The following is a 19,919-nucleotide window of genomic DNA, read 5'->3' as shown; positions in this document are numbered from 1 at the left end:
ATGCGTACAATTCTGCATGAAAACTGGAGTTAACAATCTGGTTGCAAATGAGAGAAAGATGTATAAGTCATCACCAACTAATCAATTCTGCATACACAATCTCTTCCTCTTAATATAAATTTCACAAGGGGAAGAGAAACAGACAGAAAGACCAGGGGGAGACATAGAAGAAAAAGAGAGAACTCCATAATTTAAAAGCAAAACAATACAGGTACAACGTCCCGAATCTGGCAGTCCAAAAACCGGACATTTTTGAGGTAGCCAAGATGGCGACATTGGGCGGCGAGGGACGAGGAAACAGAAAAAACGCCAGGGGGGCAAGGAGCAGAGAGAATCGGTGGGCGGCGAAGAGCGTCAACCGCGAGGTCCGAAGTCGGGCAAAATCCAAAAACTGGCATGGCCTCAGTCCTGTAGTTGCTGTATTTCAGACGTTGTACCTGTAACCATTCAAGAAATCTGAAAATGATAGCACATAAGCAATGCTCCCCACTAAGGTGCGCAGGCGCGTTGCCACGCATCCATTGGGAGGTACCGCAGAGGCCACTCACCAGCTCTTGCCGCAAATTTAAACGGATCACGCATGAAATTTTTTTTTTTTTTTTTTTTTTAGAGGGAACATTTCATATAAAGGATCTACCCCACTGACGGTGGTGGGGAAACAAAGCAGATTCTGATTACTACAACAGTCCTCAGAGCTTTTGTTGTGCGGCAGGGTTGGAAGTTGTTTAGTGACTGGCCGATCCTGACCACTCTTATATTGATACCCACTCGGAAATGCTGGGAGATCATGCAGGTCATGATCATTCAACTGTGATGGCCCCCACCCCCCCTCCCATGCAGTGAAGGTTGAAGAAGAGTATATCCGATATTATGAGATTAACAGGACCACAGGTGCATTAGTTGTGTATTAATTGCACAGTTTTAAGGAGGGAGATAATCTCTTGCACAATTTTAAGATATCTGGAACAATTAGTTCACACCCAAACTCTATGTAGTGTTCTCCGGCATACCAGCCATGTATCCAGACCATTAAAGGTTATCGGCAGATATCAGACAAGCATGCACAAATTTAATAGGAGGACCCAACATTACAATTTTCTGTATGTTAGCCAAATTTCTATACAAAACAATGATGAGTAATGCACTGAAAGTTCCTGATATAGTTAGGTTTAAGGAAGGTAAGCAGTAATGGATAATAGGCGACATCCTAGTGTACATCGAAGAACACAATACTGTAGCTCAACTCGCTAGCTATAATTTTCTGGTCTCCATTTCTCCCTCCAGCATTGAATAGTACCTCTTGCCAATCATAAGGAGAAACATGCAAAGGCTAGGCAATTTAATTACCCAATGTGGAAGCAAGCTGTGGTCTGAAGCATGTCACAAATGAGCAGTAACTCACACTGGTGTTTTGTGCGTCTGCAGGACAGATTACATTTTGAGCTGGGGTAGCAAATTTTGATACCTGCAAAATACTAAAAAAATAAGGTGGAATATGCTTTCAGCCACCAGATTGGAAAGAAATCAAATGGTTACAAGCATACAGTGGCACTGTTTACAGCTGAGTTTTCATTTTCTTGAAAAATGCTCACTGAAGAGAAAACCAAACTATAGGTAGCACCGCTGCAGACTTTAATGAGAACATTAAGTTTTTGTTGAAATCTAGCACTCATTGCAGATCTCTGGAGATGCTTCCCCCAGCTCAAACCAATTATATAGACTGCTGATCCCAACACAACAGGCTAAATGAACAAATGCAGGCTAAAATAAAATCCATGGGCAATTTTAACATTTTGAGGCAACACCTTCGCATCACCATTAATACTTCACTTTAGAAATCAGGCACAAAGCTCCCTTGATGACTTAATGAGTAAAGGAGTTAATGACAGTAGCAAGTTAAAAAGATTAGCCGGTCTCGGGTTGAATTCCTGGTCCATATCCTAGTCAGCTGATTACAATGGGCCACTACAATTAAGCTCAGAAACCTTGGGTTAGGGAGGGAGAGAATCAGCCAGGATTCTCACACTAAACTATCCAGTCACCTTTGCTGGAAAGCGCACCTATGTGGACTTTGACAGAGGACAACACCTGGCTTAGGTGGGATGCTTTCCACTGTTCAATAACTTGCCCAAATAAAAGGGCTATTTGGGTAATATACTGTTGTGCTAATACTGTTGGCACCTGTAATATCTTACTTCACTAACTGAATGTCTTCATGGAAGAAAAGAAAACTGGCACTAAAAAGGACACGATTAACTTTTTACAATAAAAAATTGTCTGAGTTGCTGTCCAACACTAAATAGGTGGAATATCATGCATTGACATGAACACATGTTTTGTATTGAAGGGAACAATATCTGTTGCGTAGAAATTCTTGTACATATTCTTCAAAGTAAAAACTAGTGACAAAGGTCATTACTTTTTATGAATGTTTAATGGCTGGTCTATTATAGGTCATCTAGATCATTGAAGGATTTCAGCTCCTATCAAGATGATAAACATGACAGGATTGGAGAAGTTCTACCATATTACCAGCTTTACAAGGATATGACCCAATTAAAAACAGTTTATCCTCATGGAATGTTTGTTCCAGTCTTTTTCATTGCAGACTTGGCTTTCTTATTCTGGAATAAAATTCCTCCTGATGAACTTCTGCTGTATCTTGGATGAGTTAGAATGGGTTTCATATAGTTGTTACTTTGGCCATACATTTGTAAAAATTCATTTGCCCCCAACTTAAATAATGCTACAGAAGCACTTTACATTTTCTGGAATTTTACAATCATGTTTTCACAACACAAACCAAAAGGTTGCATATCAGGGTATAAAAAAGATACACTGACAAGCTAAGAACCATTAATTTTCTGCTAAAACATTACTTACTTCTGAAATACGATAATATCACCATCCATGAGCTCGTCAAGTGCTTTATCAAGAGACACTTCATAATCCTGAATTCTCTCAGTTAAATTGGGTTTTACTTCCTAAAGTAAAGAGTTTTATAATCAGCTAATGTAGAGTTTTACAAATTAACATAAGCAATCACAATTTATAATGAAAATCACATTTGTTGCAATGACTAGAAAAGCAAAATAATTGCCAGCTAACCAAATGACTAGACTGCGGTTAGATTACAAACGTAACTGATGGTCTCAAATATTTGTACTTTTTAAATTACTTTCATAGATCTGAGCAACACTCTAAAGCCCCACTGTCATTCTTCCTGCATTTACCAAAACAAAATTTGTCCAACTTTTTCTTCTTGACCTCCTTCCCCACCCCGAGCACACATTGGGAGGAATATTGCAGTCGGAGGCTTCCTTCGGACGAACGTCTCGGATCAGAATTAATTATTTTTTTTTTTTATAAACGAAAATACCTGGTGATCCCAGAGGAACGTAGGATTGCGGTTGGAGGCCTAGTTTCGCAGTCCATCGTATAGGAACATGATTTTCAGGTACATATTCATATCCTGAGATCACATAGGCCTGGACCACCAATGAACACCTAGCATTCTCATTGATAATGCGAACTCTGTTTGTACGAGCTCCCATTACTATCAATGAGAATAACCCCCAAAAACAACAATAAAAACTCACATTTAAAATTAATTGAAATTGAATGTTTTAGAAAAAATGTGAATTTAAAAAATAAAGTTTTAATAGGGTTAAAAGTAAACTTACCTTAATGGACAGGGTTTTTAATATAACAATTCCTGATTACATTTAATTTTTCTATGTTTTAAAACTTGCACTGGTAAAAGTCGGCTATACGCCTGCTTTTACTAGGCACAAGAGTTTGAAGGACATTCGCTGGGCAAATAGCCCAATCTCTGCCCCACGGATAACCTTTTCCCGGGGATGCGTGTGCTGAAAACAGTCTTTTGCGAGGCCACTTCGGATGCGTGCGCACATCATACACACCCGGCGAGGCCGCAAGTTTCAGCCCAGTGTCCAAGAGGGTAGGGCAAATGGTGGAGGGGCACAGTAACGCTTGCTATACAAAAGAATCCCTGATCACCTGTGCAGGCTTCATCCATAAATTATTCCATTGTCCTGCCTGTAACATTGCAATCAGCTCTCCCTATTACATCATGAATGAGAAGACTGCATAAGTGATCCCGAATCCTCCATGTGACATTCTCACCCTCCCTATACAAGATATCTGACATGCTGGCTCAGTGTTGGAAATGGCTATTTAATGCCTCCTGAATGAACATGACTTTGAATTACAGCATAGTTCAAGCAACGATAATTTCAATTTTCTTAAATTTATATGGTCCCAAGGAAATTATTTTGATGTAGGGGGGCGACAGCAGTGAAGAGGATGACTGGATTGGATGTCATCAAGGTCCAGGTCAATGATTAGAGCGTGGGCAGCTACAGCAGCAGTGGCAAAGTTGGGGTGCAGGAGCGGCGAGCGATAGTGCAGCGACGCGATCGGTGGTTTGGGGTCAGAAGAGGGGGGCCCAGGGGCAGCACGGGCCAGCCCACACTGACAGGCTTAGTGTGTGTGCGCACTAAGCCTGTGCAGCAGAGCTGGTCTCCAGTCATCTTGGTTAATCCTTGCCACCAATCCTTGCACCAAGACCTAGCTCTGTCAAGCCTGTGTGGTGGCTGGTGTGCAACAGCCACCACGTGTTTAAATAAAATCCATGCACAGGCATCTTCCACCCTTCAGGATGTAGTTCTGGATCTGGAATATTAGGTCCTTCATTGAAACACCTGTGAACTCATCCCTTTTTGACGTGGAAGCAAGTCATCCTCGATATGAGGGACCGCCTAGGATGATGATTTGAAGTCAGATTTTTAATCCAATTATTAAAAAAAAAAACAATATTACATTGATGTTTTACATGTTTTCCATACCTCATAGAGGATAAGGCTAGTACCTTGCGGAAACCCTGCTCTCTCACACATGATTGGCAGTAAGTCACCTGCACAAAATAAGTGTGTGTTAATCATTCGGAATGCTTGTACAAATTCGTATCTGCATTAACTCAACTTCCCAACTTACGTATTTTACACGATATAGGGGTGTAGATATGTCCACAGTAATTCAAGCTCCGAGTTTTGGGATCATACATCTTCAAAAACAACATTACATCATCTGAAGAAAAACACAACATTACTGCATTGTACATTTGCAATCTATTTCTTAATTATTGACATGCTATTAGAGCATTTTGTCCTAATCCTTAAAAGGCTTGACTCCATCAAACAGGTATAAAAGCAATTCAGAACCAAAATGCAACTGCTGCACAAATATTACAATCACTAATTGACGTAACAGCACATTGTTAATATGGACTTACGATCTTTATCAAATTTGGGCAATGTTGCTCCACTGGCAGCTAATTCTGGGTCTACGGTCTCTAGAAATATTGTCCATGGGTTGTCATTATCACTCAATTCAATCATCTAGGAGGGGAAACAAAGTTTGGGGTGTTAGAGCACATTGATCTCAAATGTTTAATTCCCTTCTTAGACACCATATACTTCAATGCATCTGCACTAACAGATGGTTTTAGAGCCACAGATTGCATAGGCTCAGAGTGCACTATATAGTACTGCAGGCATTAATATAGCTAAATGTAAAAATATTACTGATCTTCCAGCATGTTGTTTCCGATAAATCAGGAGACAAGCTGTTTATAACAGGAGTGCTTCCAAATAGGTGTTAAGGTGTTGCATCGAGGAACAATTGCCTACTTGGCCTGTCCCTTTAAAGATACAAAGTCTAACTAAAGCAGATCAGAAATTTAATCTACAACTCCTACCTAGTTAAGGAGAGAAGTCCTATAAACAGATACATTGAGTTCAGAATAAATTGCTACTGCTCAGAGAAATAGTTAAAAAAAAGCTATTTAAGAAGCTACTTGTTCAGTTGCAATACCATGTTTTATGATTATATTTGAGTCAATCAGGTGCAAGTAGGACACATTGTCTGTACAACACTTCAACTCTGTTGAGCATTACAGACAAGCAAACGAGCCAAAGGTGGGCAGAGGAAACATTACAAGGACACTCTCAAAGCCTTCCTGATAAAGTGCAACATCTGACATCAGGGAGTCCTTGGCCAAAGACCGCCCTAAGTGGAGGAAGTGCATCTGGGAGGACGCTGAGCAGAGTCGCATCACCGAGAGCATGTAGAAGTCAAGCGCAGGCAGCGGAAAGAGCGTGCGGCAAATCTGTCCCACCCTCCCTTACCCTTAATAACTATCTGTTCCACCTGTGACAGGGACTATGGCTCTCATATTGGACTGTTCAGCCACCTAAGGACTCATTTTAAGTAGAAGTAAGTCTTCCTCGATTCCAAGGGATTGCCTATGATGGGAGTTTTAATAATTTGCTCTCCTTGCTAGCATAGGACAGAGACTCACTACCAACTATTTTTCGTAATTAAAAACTAGCAGAAATGCAGTGCAATGGTTGATTCTCAAGTGATGCAGCATGGGTTTGAGCACAACTTCACATGGTGCTTTTCTAACTGCAGCAGTACCTTCAGGCATCGTGTTTTTTCTGCAAGTTGTACAATACTGTTACAGAACATTCCACTTGCTACTGAATGGCAAAGTGTTGAAACAGACAAAGCATGATCTGCACTGCTTACAACAGCTTAGCATTCTAGTGCTGAGTTGTTGTAAGCAGTGCAGATCATGCTTGGGTACTTTTTCAAAATGGCAGGTGGTGACTAGTGGGGTACCGCAAGATTCTGTGCTGGGGCCCCAGCTGTTTACACTGTACATTAATGATTTAGACGAGGGGATTAAATGTAGTATCTCCAAATTTGCGGATGACACTCAGTTGGGTGGCAGTGCGAGCTGCGAGGAGGATGCTATGAGGCTGCAGAACGACTTGGATAGGTTAGGTGAGTGGGCAAATGCATGGCAGATGAAGTATAATGTGGATAAATGTGAGGTTATCCACTTTGGTGGTAAAAACAGAGAGACAGACTATTATCTGAATGGTGACAGATTAGGAAACGGGGAGGTGCAACGAGACCTGGGTGTCATGGTACATCAGTCATTGAAGGTTGGCATGCAGGTACAGCAGGCGGTTAAGAAAGCAAATGGCATGTTGGCCTTCATAGCGAGGGGATTTGAGTACAGGGGCAGGGAGGTGTTGCTACAGTTGTACAGGGCCTTGGTGAGGCCACACCTGGAGTATTGTGTACAGTTTTGGTCTCCTAACCTGAGGAAGGACATTCTTGCTATTGAGGGAGTGCAGCGAAGGTTCACCAGACTGATTCCCGGGATGGCGGGACTGACCTATCAAGAAAGACTGGATCAACTGGGCTTGTATTCACTGGAGTTCAGATGAATGAGAGGGGACCTCATAGAAACGTTTAAAATTCTGATGGGTTTAGACAGGTTAGATGCAGGAAAAATGTTCCCAATGTTGGGGAAGTCCAGAACCAGGGGTCACAGTCTAAGGATAAGGGGTAAGCTATTTAGGACCGAGATGAGGAGAAACTTTTTCACCCAGAGAGTGGTGAACCTGTGGAATTCTCTACCACAGAAAGTTGTTGAGGCCAATTCACTAAATATATTCAAAAAGGAGTTAGATGTAGTCCTTACTATTAGGGGGATCAAGGGGTATGGCGAGAAAGCAGGAATGGGGTACTGAAGTTGCATGTTCAGCCATGAACTCATTGAATGGCGGTGCAGGCTAGAAGGGCCGAATGGCCTACTCCTGCACCCATTTTCTATGTTTCTAGTGGGGAGAAACTGCCACAACACGTCTGGCTATTAAAAAGTCTCGAATCACACTAAATGCCTTTTAATTGGGGAGGGGGTGGGCAGGGAAGACGGGGGGATTAATAAGGTCTATTAACATAAAATGGCTAGCATTGTATTTGTCTCATTATTAGATTGCAATTTAAAATTATATAGAACAGTGGATCATAGTGCCTTAAACACTTGCTTCTACCTCCAGGCTTGGGTACAAATCCAGATCCGACTAATATTAAGACGGATAGTGTCCTTTATCTAGTGACAGTGAGCATCATATGTGATACGAGCTTGCATGGTCTCAATACACTTCCTAGCAGATATAGGCTGATAAAATGTCTTAATTCATAACTATTTGCAACCTCAGTCAGAGGCCAAGTATGGCTGGTGTGGAAAAATGAAAAAATGCCAGCAGGTGCTCTTCCAAGGTTAGGATTGAGCTCTGCAGCTAACTATGAAATACCTAACCTGGGAGAGTTTGGTGTTGACACTATGTCTGAATTGGAAAAAAGTGTTTCAGTCCCCATCAACACCCCTCATTTCTCGGAGCACAAAACTCATCATAGACAGTCCCTCGGGATCGAGGAAGACTTGCTTCCACTCTTAGCATGAGTTCTTAGGTAGCTGTACAGTTCAATACGAGAACCACAGTTTGTCACAGGTGGAACAGATAGTCGTTGAGGGAAAGGGTGGACAGGGAGCCTGGTTTGCCGCACGCTCCTTCCGCTGCCTGCGCTTGATTTCTGCATGCGCTTGGTGACTATACTCGAGGAGCTCAGCGCCCTTCCTCCACTTTGGGCGGTCCATGGCTAAGGACTCCCAGGTGTCAGTGGGGATGTCGCACTTTATCAGGGAGGCTTGGAGAGTGTCCTTGTAATGTTTCCTCTGTCCGCCTTTGGATCGTTTGCCGTGGATGAGTTCCGAGTAGAGCGCTTGCTTTGGGAGTCTCGTGTCTGGCATGCGACTGCGGCAACTACAGAGGAATCTCCCTATCAACCACTGCTGGAGTCCTCCTCAATCGTCTTCTCCCTGTGGCCCAGGAGCTCCTGTGAGTTGCAGTGCGGATTTCGTCCCCTCCGGGGCACAACCGACATGATTTTTGCACAACAGCTGCAGGAAAAATGCAGGGAACAGCACCAGCCCTTATACATGGCCTTCTTCAACGTTACAAAGGCCTTTATCACTGTCAACCGCGAGGGTCTATGGAGCGTCCTCCTCCGTTTCGGATGCCCCCAAAAGTACATCACCATACTCCACTACGACATGCAAGCCGTGATCCTTACCAACGGATCCATCATAGACCCAATTCATATCCGGACCAGGGTCAAGCAGGGCTGCGTCATCGCCCCAACCCTCTTCTCAATCTTCCTCGCTGCCATGCTCCACCTCACAGCTGATAAGCTCCCCACTGGAGTGGAGCAAAACTACAGAACCAGTGGGAAGCTGTTCAACCGTTGCCGTCTCCAGGCCAGGTCCAAGACCACTCCAACCTCTGTCGTCGAGCTACAGTATGCAGACGATGCCTGCATCTGTGCACACAGAGGCTGAACTCCAGGACCTACCGAGGCGTATGAAAGCATGGGCCTTACGTAAACATTAGTAAGACAAAGGTCCTCCACCAGCCTGTCCTCGCCGCATAGCACTGCCCCCTAAACATCAAGATCCACGGCGTGGCCCTGGACAACGTGGACCACTTCCCCTATCTTGGGAGCCTCCTATCAACAGGAGCAGGCATTGATGAGCACAAAACAATTTATTAGCTGGCTTCAGCTAGGAAAGCAACAGGGGCCTGGGGACATGGGGAACAAAAATCAAGGGTTCCTGTTCTAGACTGCTGTACAATGGCCTGCAACAGAAAGTAAATAAACAGATAGCAGTTGAGCACAGGATCAGGTTTTGCTGTGTAGTTTTTGACCACTTCCCTCCCCCCAAAATTAATTACTCCAGCAATAATCAGCATTCACATCAGACAAAGAGAATGGCTATTTTGAGGTACAAACAACTACATTACTGAACAAGGCCCAAAGAATACATTATTTCTTCAAAAAGGTATAATATAAGCTGTTGGTGGTAGTGAATTGCTCAGCTTGCTGGAGAGACATGATGTTCCATTTTGGACAAATCAGGAAACAGTGACCAGACTGAAATTATCAACTTTGTTAGAGACAGCATTAAGTTTAAACAGAAGAATTTGGGCTGCAAGTAGCATCACAGCCGAGTCCAAATCCAGTCCTCACCAGATATATACACACTTTTCATTGGGTGTCTGGTTATGAACTAGGAGTGGGAACCCAGGCTGATTAATTGACGCAAGATGCAATTATAGTGCCCTATCTATACTCTGAGTTCAACTGATTAGCACATGGGGATTGAATTTGGATTCTTCCTAGTCTGCATGGCTTAGTTCCATATGGATAGTGCACTCACCAACTGCGTAATCTGGAAAGCTCAACCCAAGGTGACATTTTCTTAGCTTTTATTCATCTAGTTATACAAGTACAGTACTGTGACTACATGCCTCAGGTAATGCAATGATCTTTGTTCCTGTTGGATATTACCAATGTAATCCCCAACTCTCCAGTTAAGTGCCCCTGCCACCGCCTCCTATTTATTACTCAAATAAAACTGATGGCAGAGCTTTAAATAGGAATGGGAAATTTAAAATAAGCTATTCTTACTTTATCATGGCAACCCATATTATCCAAATAACCAGCATGATCTGACAGTAACTTTCATAATGATTAAAGATATTACTTCACAAGATAGAAGTTCCCTTATTTGAAATCAATTCTTATTTGATCTGAGGTTAACACTGATACAAAAAAGGTACAGCAACTACTTTTTCAAATTTAGCAGAAAACATTCAAATTCCAATTCAAATGTATCAACATCGGTGCAAGCAACAGAAACATACTCCAACAAGTTCACTCCCATTTCAATTTTTTAGTTAATTGAGTTTGCAGTTTTGCTTTTCTTTTTAAAATACTGTTTGTGAGTGGGCTAAGTTTTTTGTTTTGTGAAGACTGCATGCACTCTGATGCATACAGCAGTTCTACATCTAGCATTATTGCAATACCCAACAAAATCTTGTCATTGGTTACTCCAGGAAAAGCCACAATGCTACTTCAAAATATACATACGAGAATTTATCCTGAAAAATATACTTACAGTTTTATTGCTGTCTGCTTCATAGTCCAACATTGCTGGCCTCTTAGTCCCATTACTCCGAGCCTGCATTGGCCACAATCTTATCTGTTCCTGTGGATATCCCTAGATTAAAGCAAGTACCAGATATTGGATCAAAATGCAGGCAAAATCAATTACACCCAAAGTATTATTGAGTGTTGCATTCCAAATTAGTACACTGCATCAAGCAATAGATGACATTGTCACAGTACTCAATCCTTAGTAGAGAATTCACAGATATGAACACAAAACATTCCATTTCTATGTGGAAAAGAGCCTAAATCTCAGAACCCAAGAAGCAGGTTTTCCCAATGGCCTAGAGAATAAAGGCCATGCCTGGTGCATCACTAAACCATATACACCAGAGTCTCCCATCTATGCCGATAGTGATCTCAACCAGGGTATCATTTAGGGTGTTACAAGTGGCCTGTGTCCTTAGGTTGGGGGAGTGAGAAGCAGGAGGAATTGGTCACGGTTCCCACTCCTGATCTCTATTTGGTGAGGCCCACTGGAAAGTGTGCACGAGTGGGTGGTGGCTGAGAACAGGATCAGGTTTGGCTGTGATTCTTTCCAGTTGAACAGCCTGCCAAAACTTAGGTTCACATGAAAAATAGGTCACAGGCAGGGTAAATAAAACAATGTTGCATATGTACTTGTTAACTTAATTGCTTTCCTCACCTACACAAAATGGAAAATCTAAATACAATTTAAGATGCTTACAGAGGACTAATCTGTACTGAAATTTTCCTGCTTTATAGAAACATAGAAAATAGGTGCAGGAGCAGGCCATTCAGCCCTTCTAGCCTGCACCGCCATTCAATGAGTTCATGGCTGAACATGAAACTTCAGTACCCACTTCCTGCTTTCTCACCATACCCCTTGATCCCCCGAGTAGTAAGGACTTCATCTAACTCCCTTTTGAATATATTTAGTGAATTGGCCCCAACTACTTTCTGTGGCAGAGAATTCCACAGGTTCACCACTCTCTGGGTGAAGTAGTTTCTCCTCATCTCGGTCCTAAATGGCTTACCCCTTATCCTTAGACTGTGACCCCTGGTTCTGGACTTCCCCAACATTGGGAACATTCTTCCTGCATCTAACCTGTCTAAACCAGTCAGAATTTTAAACGTTTGAGGTCCCCTCTCATTCTTCTGGACTCCAGTGAATACAAGCCCAGTTGATCCAGTCTTTCTTGATAGGTCAGTCCCACCATCCCAGGAATCAGTCTGGTGAATCTTCGCTGCACTCCCTCAATAGCAAGAACGTCCTTCCTCAAGTTAGGAGACCAAAACTGTACACAATACTCCAGGTGTGGCCTCACCAAGGCCCTGTACAACTGTAGCAACATCTCCCTGCCCCTGTACTCAAATCCCCTCGCTATGAAGGCCAACATGCCATTTGCTTTCTTAACCGCCTGCTGTACCTGCATGCCAACCTTCAATGACTGATGTACCATGACACCCTGATTATCTGATAATTTGGCTGGTATATGGATTTGGGTCACAGATCAGCCATGATATTGAATGGCAGAACAGGCTCGAGGAGGTAAATGGCATACTCCTGTCCCTATAATTAAAGTTAGGCCATCTATGTTGGATTAAAACAAAAAAATTGTATTAATGCCTATGCTCAGTTCCACATGAACTGGTGGAGGATTAATCTTCAGGTGGCAGGATAGAAGCCTCTCAAAAGTCAAGCTTTGTAAAATGGAGATCATGAATGCTGACATCCCCACATCATGATTTATGGCTCCATTATAGCAAGCAAGCCAAAAATGTATTCTTAATCACTCAATTCTCGTTATTTTCCTTCTCCAAACCCCAGGCTATCTGTAGTTCTTGTGAAAGCTAGGCTCTACATAATGTTTGATGCTAATTTTAAAAAACTCATTTGGGAGACACAAAAAATTTGGAGAGACAGTTACCCAGAATCATTGATAATCCTGATGTTTAGTTTGTCCTGTTTGCCCAACCATCTGGAGAAACCACACTCACTATAAATACAATGCATCAGATATTTTGCGTTGCTTCTTCACACATTAAAAACCATCTCCCATCAAGGCAAGGAAGCAACCGCATCAAACAATGCAGGTCAAGTAAAGCTACCGTGAATTGCAAACGTTAGAGAATCAAAAAAGAAGCTAGATCTTCATGACCTCGGTGTCCCAAAGCACTCCACAGCCAATTAAGTATTTTTGAAGTGCAGCGAAAAGGGGCAAACATTTTCTGCACAGCAAAAACAGAAATGAGTCCCAACAGCCAGATAGATAATCTGTTTCTTGGTGATGTTGATTGAGGGATAAATGCTGGCCAGGACATCGGGAGAACTCTCTGCTCTTCTAAACTTCCATGGGATCTTTTACATCCACTTGGAGGACAGGCAGGATTTTGATTTAATGCCTCATCCACATTGCAGTGCAGTGAAAAGTCAATCTACATTATGTACTCAAATCTCTGATGTGGGGCATAACTCTCAACCTTTTAAGAGTGCTACCACCGACCAAAGTCTGACACCTCAAGTGAAGTAGGTTTACTTTCCACTATCATCGAATCTCTTGATCTGTGCAATATTGCCGTTGGGATAATGTTGTACAGCTATTTTGCTCTAAGTTATGCCACAATACCTTGTACCTTTTGCTGCGGACCTACAACAGTGATCCAGAATGGATTCAAAAGCACATTTTAATTTTTCATAGCAATTTCAATTATTTGATTGCAATAAGGTGTTTGACAAAAAAACGATTTCTTATGCAGTAGTATCTTTCGAGTTTGATAGTATCAAACATTTCTTATTGAAATGCTCACCATTGTTTGTGACAGATTCTGAACAAACTCTGCAAGCGTGGAGTTTTTCAGGACTTTGAACACTGTATATTTCACTTTTTCTTCATCATACATGTCATTACCCTGATGTCCACAGAACTGATCTTCTGTTACTATCTAAAGTAAACAAGATGCAGAAGTTTTAATTCAGAATAAAAATTGACAATATTGCAATAGAACAAAAGTGGTTCGCATTTTCTTCATCTCAGCCACTTAGCTAAAATTATATTAAGCAATTTAATTCATCTAAAAACTATGGGGTGAAATTGGAGTTGATGGAAAAACAGTTGGGCAGGATGCCAAAACAAGCCGCCAATTTTCTCTGTCGACCTTTTTAAGCTATATCCCCCTCCCACCTCTTATTTTTCCTCGATCAACTACTTAGAATTTTTTCACCAACACTTTATTTATAGTGCTTATTTTGAAGGACGTATTAAAACTCTCCCTAAACATGGTCAATCACCCAACAAAAATGCAAATTATCTACCATTTACGATATTCATTCTTTAAATGACATGCATCCTTCACACATCACAATGTTAGAGCTTGGGCACAGCCCAGTTTTCCAATGTTTGAGAAAACCATGTAATAATACACAAAGGTATCAATGTTACATACAAACTGCAAATTAAAAACCATGCTCAGGACCTGCGCTAGTGTTGACCAAGCTAAACTGAGATTAACAAGCCAGTGCAATCCCCAAGCAGCTCTTCCTCACCAGAACTCTAACTGCAGGGGAGAGCAAGGTGTGTGAGAGAAAGAGACGGACGGTGAGAGAAAGTAGGAGTTTAATAGGGATAGAGGAGGAAGAGACAGTTTTGTACAGGGATTGTCCTGCTCAGAATGTTCGCTTGATTTTTGTTGTGCACTGTCAATTTCCTAGGCTCCCTGGATACCTGAAAAAAGTAAAAAATATAGCTGGACTGGGGGTCGGTTTAGAATACAGATGGGTTTAGTATACATCTGTTCTATTGTTGAAAAGCTGAAGCTTCTGTCCTAACCTTTGACCATGAGAAGACGGACACGGGGAATATAGAACCTCGAGTTGGAAAACACTTGCATCAAGTCTGGAGCTTAAATATGATGTGTGAGTAGGGGGACAATGTGTAGTACCACATATCTGCAATATTATGGAAGATTTTCACGTGATCAAGACATGGCTGCCCCGAACTAGTCAAGGTGAAGCTGCCTGCATTCTTGCAGCGCCTGGGGGGGGCGGATGTTGAATGAAGAATAATTAACTTTTTAAATAAAAACAAATGCTGTTTAACTGAATAATAGATCCAAATACAGGGTGAAGTAATTTTTCAAAGCAAAAAAAAAAACATGACCTAGTTGGGATTTATTGCACATTTGCAGACACTCAAGTTTTCAGGTGTACTGGTTAGTTCCTAAACCCACAAAGAGGGATAACATTTCATACACCAAAAGCAAAGAATCTAGTGTCCGTGACAAGCAAGTGCAGCTCTGTCGTACCTGCACTTGCATGTAGAGATGTGCTTCTTGTCTTTCCTTTCTTTTCTGAGCCTCCACCCTCTTCTCTTCTTGCAGGCGCTCCACCAGTTGTTGTGGAATGTTGAGATCTGTGACAGCTTGTAAAACCTCACCTTTAAACAGATTGTTTTAACACATTTGTTGTCACATAAATTGCCTCACACACACAAGCATAAAATGGGGCAAATATTTAAAGCAAAACTAGTAGTCACTTCAACCAAAATGCCCTTCACATCTTGGGATGATCCAAAGTGCTTCACAGTCAATAAATTAGTGCACTCGTCGTTTTGCAGGCAAATGCATGAGCCAATTTGCAAACAAGATTTTACAATCAACTGAGGCGTTAATTAGTTTTGTCGATGTTTGTTCAAGAAGGAATATTGGCCGAGATTCCTGAATTACACTCTACTCTTCAAAAAAAATGTGCCACGTGATCTTTTTGCATCCACCTGATCAAGCAGATGGGGCCTCAGCTTAACAAGTCAACAACACTCCACAAAAGCAATGTACGGGTCAACATTGGAAGCAATTTGCTTTTGATGCTGGAAAGTGCGGCATTTAGGTGCATTTATTAAATTTGTAACAAAGTACGTCGCTGGATAAACTTAGAACAAGGATGTTTGCCACATTGGTTGATCAGGAATGTGCTCTATTTAATATACAGATCTATAATGTACAGGATAGCATCTACAGAACATAAATGTAATGGTGGCCTGTCCATTAATATATCAAAATCCTACCAATGTACCCACAAGATTGATTGATTGCAGAAACTGTTACCCACAAAAAGCCATCACTACAATGCCACTGCATATACTTGAAAGGAAGTTTGTGACTGGTCTGAGAAGAAATGGCTCATTAAGTCCTGTGACAAATATGAGCCCCTTTATTAATGACCAACCACCTTTTAGATTGTGTACAAAAAAAAAGTTGAGTTAATATTTTTGCATTCTAAATTGGTTGCAGTTGTAAAGTGATAACTACCACACTAAACTAATTGGGCACCTGATTTATTCAGATTTAATTGGATAGGTACACTGAAACATCAGAAAAACATTTTCAGAGGGCAGACAGTTCACTATCCTGCATCCAAAACATGCTTACTTAGTTTTGATTCTCTGATGTACACCAGCATGTACGCATTGGTGCAGTGTCGCACAGATAAATCATCATCATGACCTCCATAGTTGTGTTCAATTGCTTCTTCTTTTGTGCACCTTGATACAACGTCATCATCAAATTTACACCACTAAGAAAAAAATAAACTGAAATAAATACTTCATTCCATCCCAAATTATTTTATAGCTTTAAAAAAGGAAGCAAATAAAACATGGTTGCAGGCAAATATGGTTTCATTATTTCTTTAAACTGAAATGCTCTAAAAGGGGTCACTAGTTTTAAGACTGTCCATTAATATTCAAATGCAAAATATATGTTTCAAAGCAAAATATATGTTTCAATGCAAAATAAGTTTCAATGAGTGGTGGCAATGGGCCAACTGCACATGATGCCCCAACATAGGCTATTATAGTGTTGCCATTATAGTGTATAATCACACCGTCAAAAGTTAACTTACTAACTTGAGCACCTTCTTGATGCTGCATGCTGTTGGGACCAAATGTTAAAGAACCTTTCTTTAAAAAGAAACTGCTAACGTTATAAAATACAACTAGTTCAGGGAAATAAGCCAAAAAACACTGCCCCTCTAATTACAAAAAGGGAAGGCGTCCACAATACCCCCAATCAATTCCGAAAATCACAAGCCAACAACTCTTAATACAAGTACACTGCTCTCGGGATAAAAGCAATGATCAAAAGTTGCATCAATGGGTGCTTCTGGACTAAAGACTAAAATGATACAAGAACGGGCAGACAATTAAGCCAGGTGGTGGGATTAGAGAAGATGCAGAAAACTCATCATCCAATAAATTGTGCTACTCTTTCATTGTCATAAAATATCCAAATCTTTAGTACTACTTAAAATAAAATACATAAGGCAAACAAATATTTTATACCAATGTATGATAATTGTGTAAAGCAATTAGTGAAGCTAAGAGTCTCAACATCAAAATACCCATTACAAAAAAGTCAAAAATCAGGCCATTGAATTTGGATGATTCTCTCGCCTCCCTCGAGTTCCATGCTCTCCTTAGGTAGCGACTCATTTGCATAGGGTTCAATAGTTGTAGTCAGTCTTCTATTACTCTCCCTAGATGACCATTCTTCATGTGAGATCTACTCTAACAAAGGAAGGGAGGGGAGCATAGACGAGGAACAGAACCTAGGATGCTTCTGGTCTGGATACTTCAGTACCATACCACATTTCTCCAGAGCCATTGGACCTTTTTATTTTTAAGGCAGTAATGCTAATGACAGCACGGGACAGCCCAATTGTAAAGAAAAAAAAATAATTGAAACGCTCTGGACTATTACTTGCATGAATTGATGTCGGTGCCAAGTCAGCATCTTTACTCCCATCGGTAAATCCTCTAAACTAGCACCTTACTGAAGTAAGCAGAATTCTTTGCACAGCTGTTTTTAAAAAAAAAAAATGGTACAGAAAGCAACTTGCCTAAAATTCTCATGCCAGTTCAAAAATACGTCTCCTTATACGTTATCAGTTTATCACCAATTCCTGTATAATTTTTGGGGGTTATTTTCAAAATAATGTTACAATTTGCATGTCGAAAGTTTCAAATATAATACAGCTGAATGATGCGTGTAATGCAGTACACTGGTCAGACCAAAACAGCATTTAAACCTAGGCAGTAAAGTTTCCAATGTCACACACCTTCCCGAAGGTTTGCTGGCCATAAAAAAATGAACTGGTTTTAAAAAATCAGTGCAAGAGATAAAGCATTATTTTCCCATTGCAGGCTGTTCATAACTAAGCACCCAGCTGAGAAAGCGAGCATGATCAGAGCTGTGTAACTTGTGCTTAACTGCAACTGTGATCAGCCACCAGAAAAGCCAGTTTAAAGACAAGATTTTCCTGCAAGTGATGTTTGTCATTTCTACATAGCAGCCTAAAACTGAATTAAAAAATGGTGGCCCATCAAACTGATCAGGAACTAAGCTCTGTTAGACCAATTACAAAATTGTAATCAATTACCTTAAATGGGTTATAAACATTTTTCTTCAAATTTCTACACAAACTCAACTGCTGATCAACAGAAGCAGTTTGAATCACAAACCACTCTTGGACTCCAACTTCTGTTAAAGACGTATATAGTATGCAGGTGCATCAGTCACCATTATTTTTACAACATCAGAGTTTTAAAAATTACAAGAAACTAGAAATGCAAATTGATCTTTGAACAGAAAAATAAAGTCTGAAACAGTAAAGATTTATTTCATTTTTTTGTATTTGAAAGAGGAATGATTAAAAGTAACTTCTTTCCCTAAAAATATTCAGAGAAACAAAAATGTAAATACTAACATTCCCATATTAACATTTACTACTTGAATAATTTGTTAAAAGCAGCCTCCTTCAATTTGCAGCAAAGTTGTATGCAAGATCAAATTTGCAACCTTTAAAAAGAAAAACAATTTCCCAGCTAAACAGCTTGAAGCCCCTGATCACAGGTGTATTTAACATCACATTTCACTATAATCTTGTTCTCAACAGCTATCATTGGATGACTGCAATGTGGAAAAAATTTAATGTTTGCATAGAATAAATTAAGTTTTAAAATAACCTGTGCACTGAAACTTTGTTCCTGCAAGTTTGTAGCTAACTGATGTATAAAAATAAATTGGTCTTCTCTGAACAAAAATGCAATAGCTATTTCTAGTTTTTAAAAATCAATCCACAATGATCCAGAAACTTAAAATTTTAACTGCCCTAGGGGACAGTTTTAAATGTGATATATCCAAGGTTGATCCTTCTACTCACAGCACAAAAAAATGATGGCCCTAGTAAACTGATCAGGAGCTAAACTCTGTTAGGCCAATTACAAAATTGTAATCAATTACCTTAAATGGGTTATATTAAAAATGTTCAAATTTCCACACAAATTCAACATTTTATGCAACACCCGAACAGTTACTTGGGCTTGCTCATCAATAACACGCCCATCAAGTGTAACTACTTCATCAGTGGTTTATATACTCACTTTACCATCACCCTTAGGGTTTAGGTAGACTACGTAATGTCCACCATGGTTATCTCCACTGTGCACCAACACTGCATGTAGTATGTAATTAGCAGAATCCTTGGGATCGGGTTTCTGCAGAAACTCGTCTAGGGGCAAATACTCAGGAAATTCAAACCTTAAAAAATAAAATTAAATTGCCCTTAGAAAAATATAATACTGAGAGGAGAAAACTGCACATTTTATATTTCAGCAAGTATGTAAAGTGTCCAAAACTAGTTGGGATAATTTGGGTTCAGTACTAACAACCTATTTCTAGGACTGCAGTTTTACTATATGTACAATACCAACAGAAAACAGACTCAAAATACAGTGAACAAACAATTCTGGTAGAGCACAAACCATGCAAAGCCCCACCCAAGAGATCATTTGCATTCATTCTTTGAAACTATGGTGATAATACAAGACAGTGATTACACAATACAAGAGGTCATTATAATAAAATGCTAGTTCAACTTGACTATAATTTGTATAACCGTTTTGATCAGCAGCAGTGACTGCCATTATACCTGAACTCTTGTGTACCTAAAA

The 19,919-nt window shown here is 40.5% G+C and overlaps 1 protein-coding gene across 5 annotated transcripts in view; it reads right to left on the bottom strand.

Moving 5' to 3' along the window:
- The window catches only part of usp7 (ubiquitin specific peptidase 7 (herpes virus-associated)), a 105,194-nt gene that overhangs the window by 18,025 nt on the left and 67,250 nt on the right, over window positions 1–19,919 (bottom strand). For all 5 annotated transcript variants that reach the window (XM_070901045.1, XM_070901047.1, XM_070901046.1 and 2 more), the window contains exons 13-21: window positions 19,350–19,506; window positions 16,339–16,483; window positions 15,217–15,347; window positions 13,723–13,857; window positions 10,901–11,002; window positions 5,315–5,420; window positions 5,017–5,109; window positions 4,869–4,936; window positions 2,884–2,984 (exon numbers count right to left, since the gene is read on the bottom strand). In XM_070901045.1, the coding sequence (XP_070757146.1) occupies window positions 2,884–2,984; window positions 4,869–4,936; window positions 5,017–5,109; window positions 5,315–5,420; window positions 10,901–11,002; window positions 13,723–13,857; window positions 15,217–15,347; window positions 16,339–16,483; window positions 19,350–19,506 (1,038 nt within the window). The remainder of the gene's footprint in view (window positions 1–2,883; window positions 2,985–4,868; window positions 4,937–5,016; window positions 5,110–5,314; window positions 5,421–10,900; window positions 11,003–13,722; window positions 13,858–15,216; window positions 15,348–16,338; window positions 16,484–19,349; window positions 19,507–19,919) is intronic.

This window comes from Pristiophorus japonicus, chromosome 15, assembly GCF_044704955.1.
Source record: "Pristiophorus japonicus isolate sPriJap1 chromosome 15, sPriJap1.hap1, whole genome shotgun sequence".
NCBI classification, from domain to species: Eukaryota; Metazoa; Chordata; class Chondrichthyes; family Pristiophoridae; genus Pristiophorus; species Pristiophorus japonicus.
The sequence above is the reverse complement of the archived record's forward strand: the minus strand, read 5'-3'. Positions and strand labels throughout refer to the sequence as shown.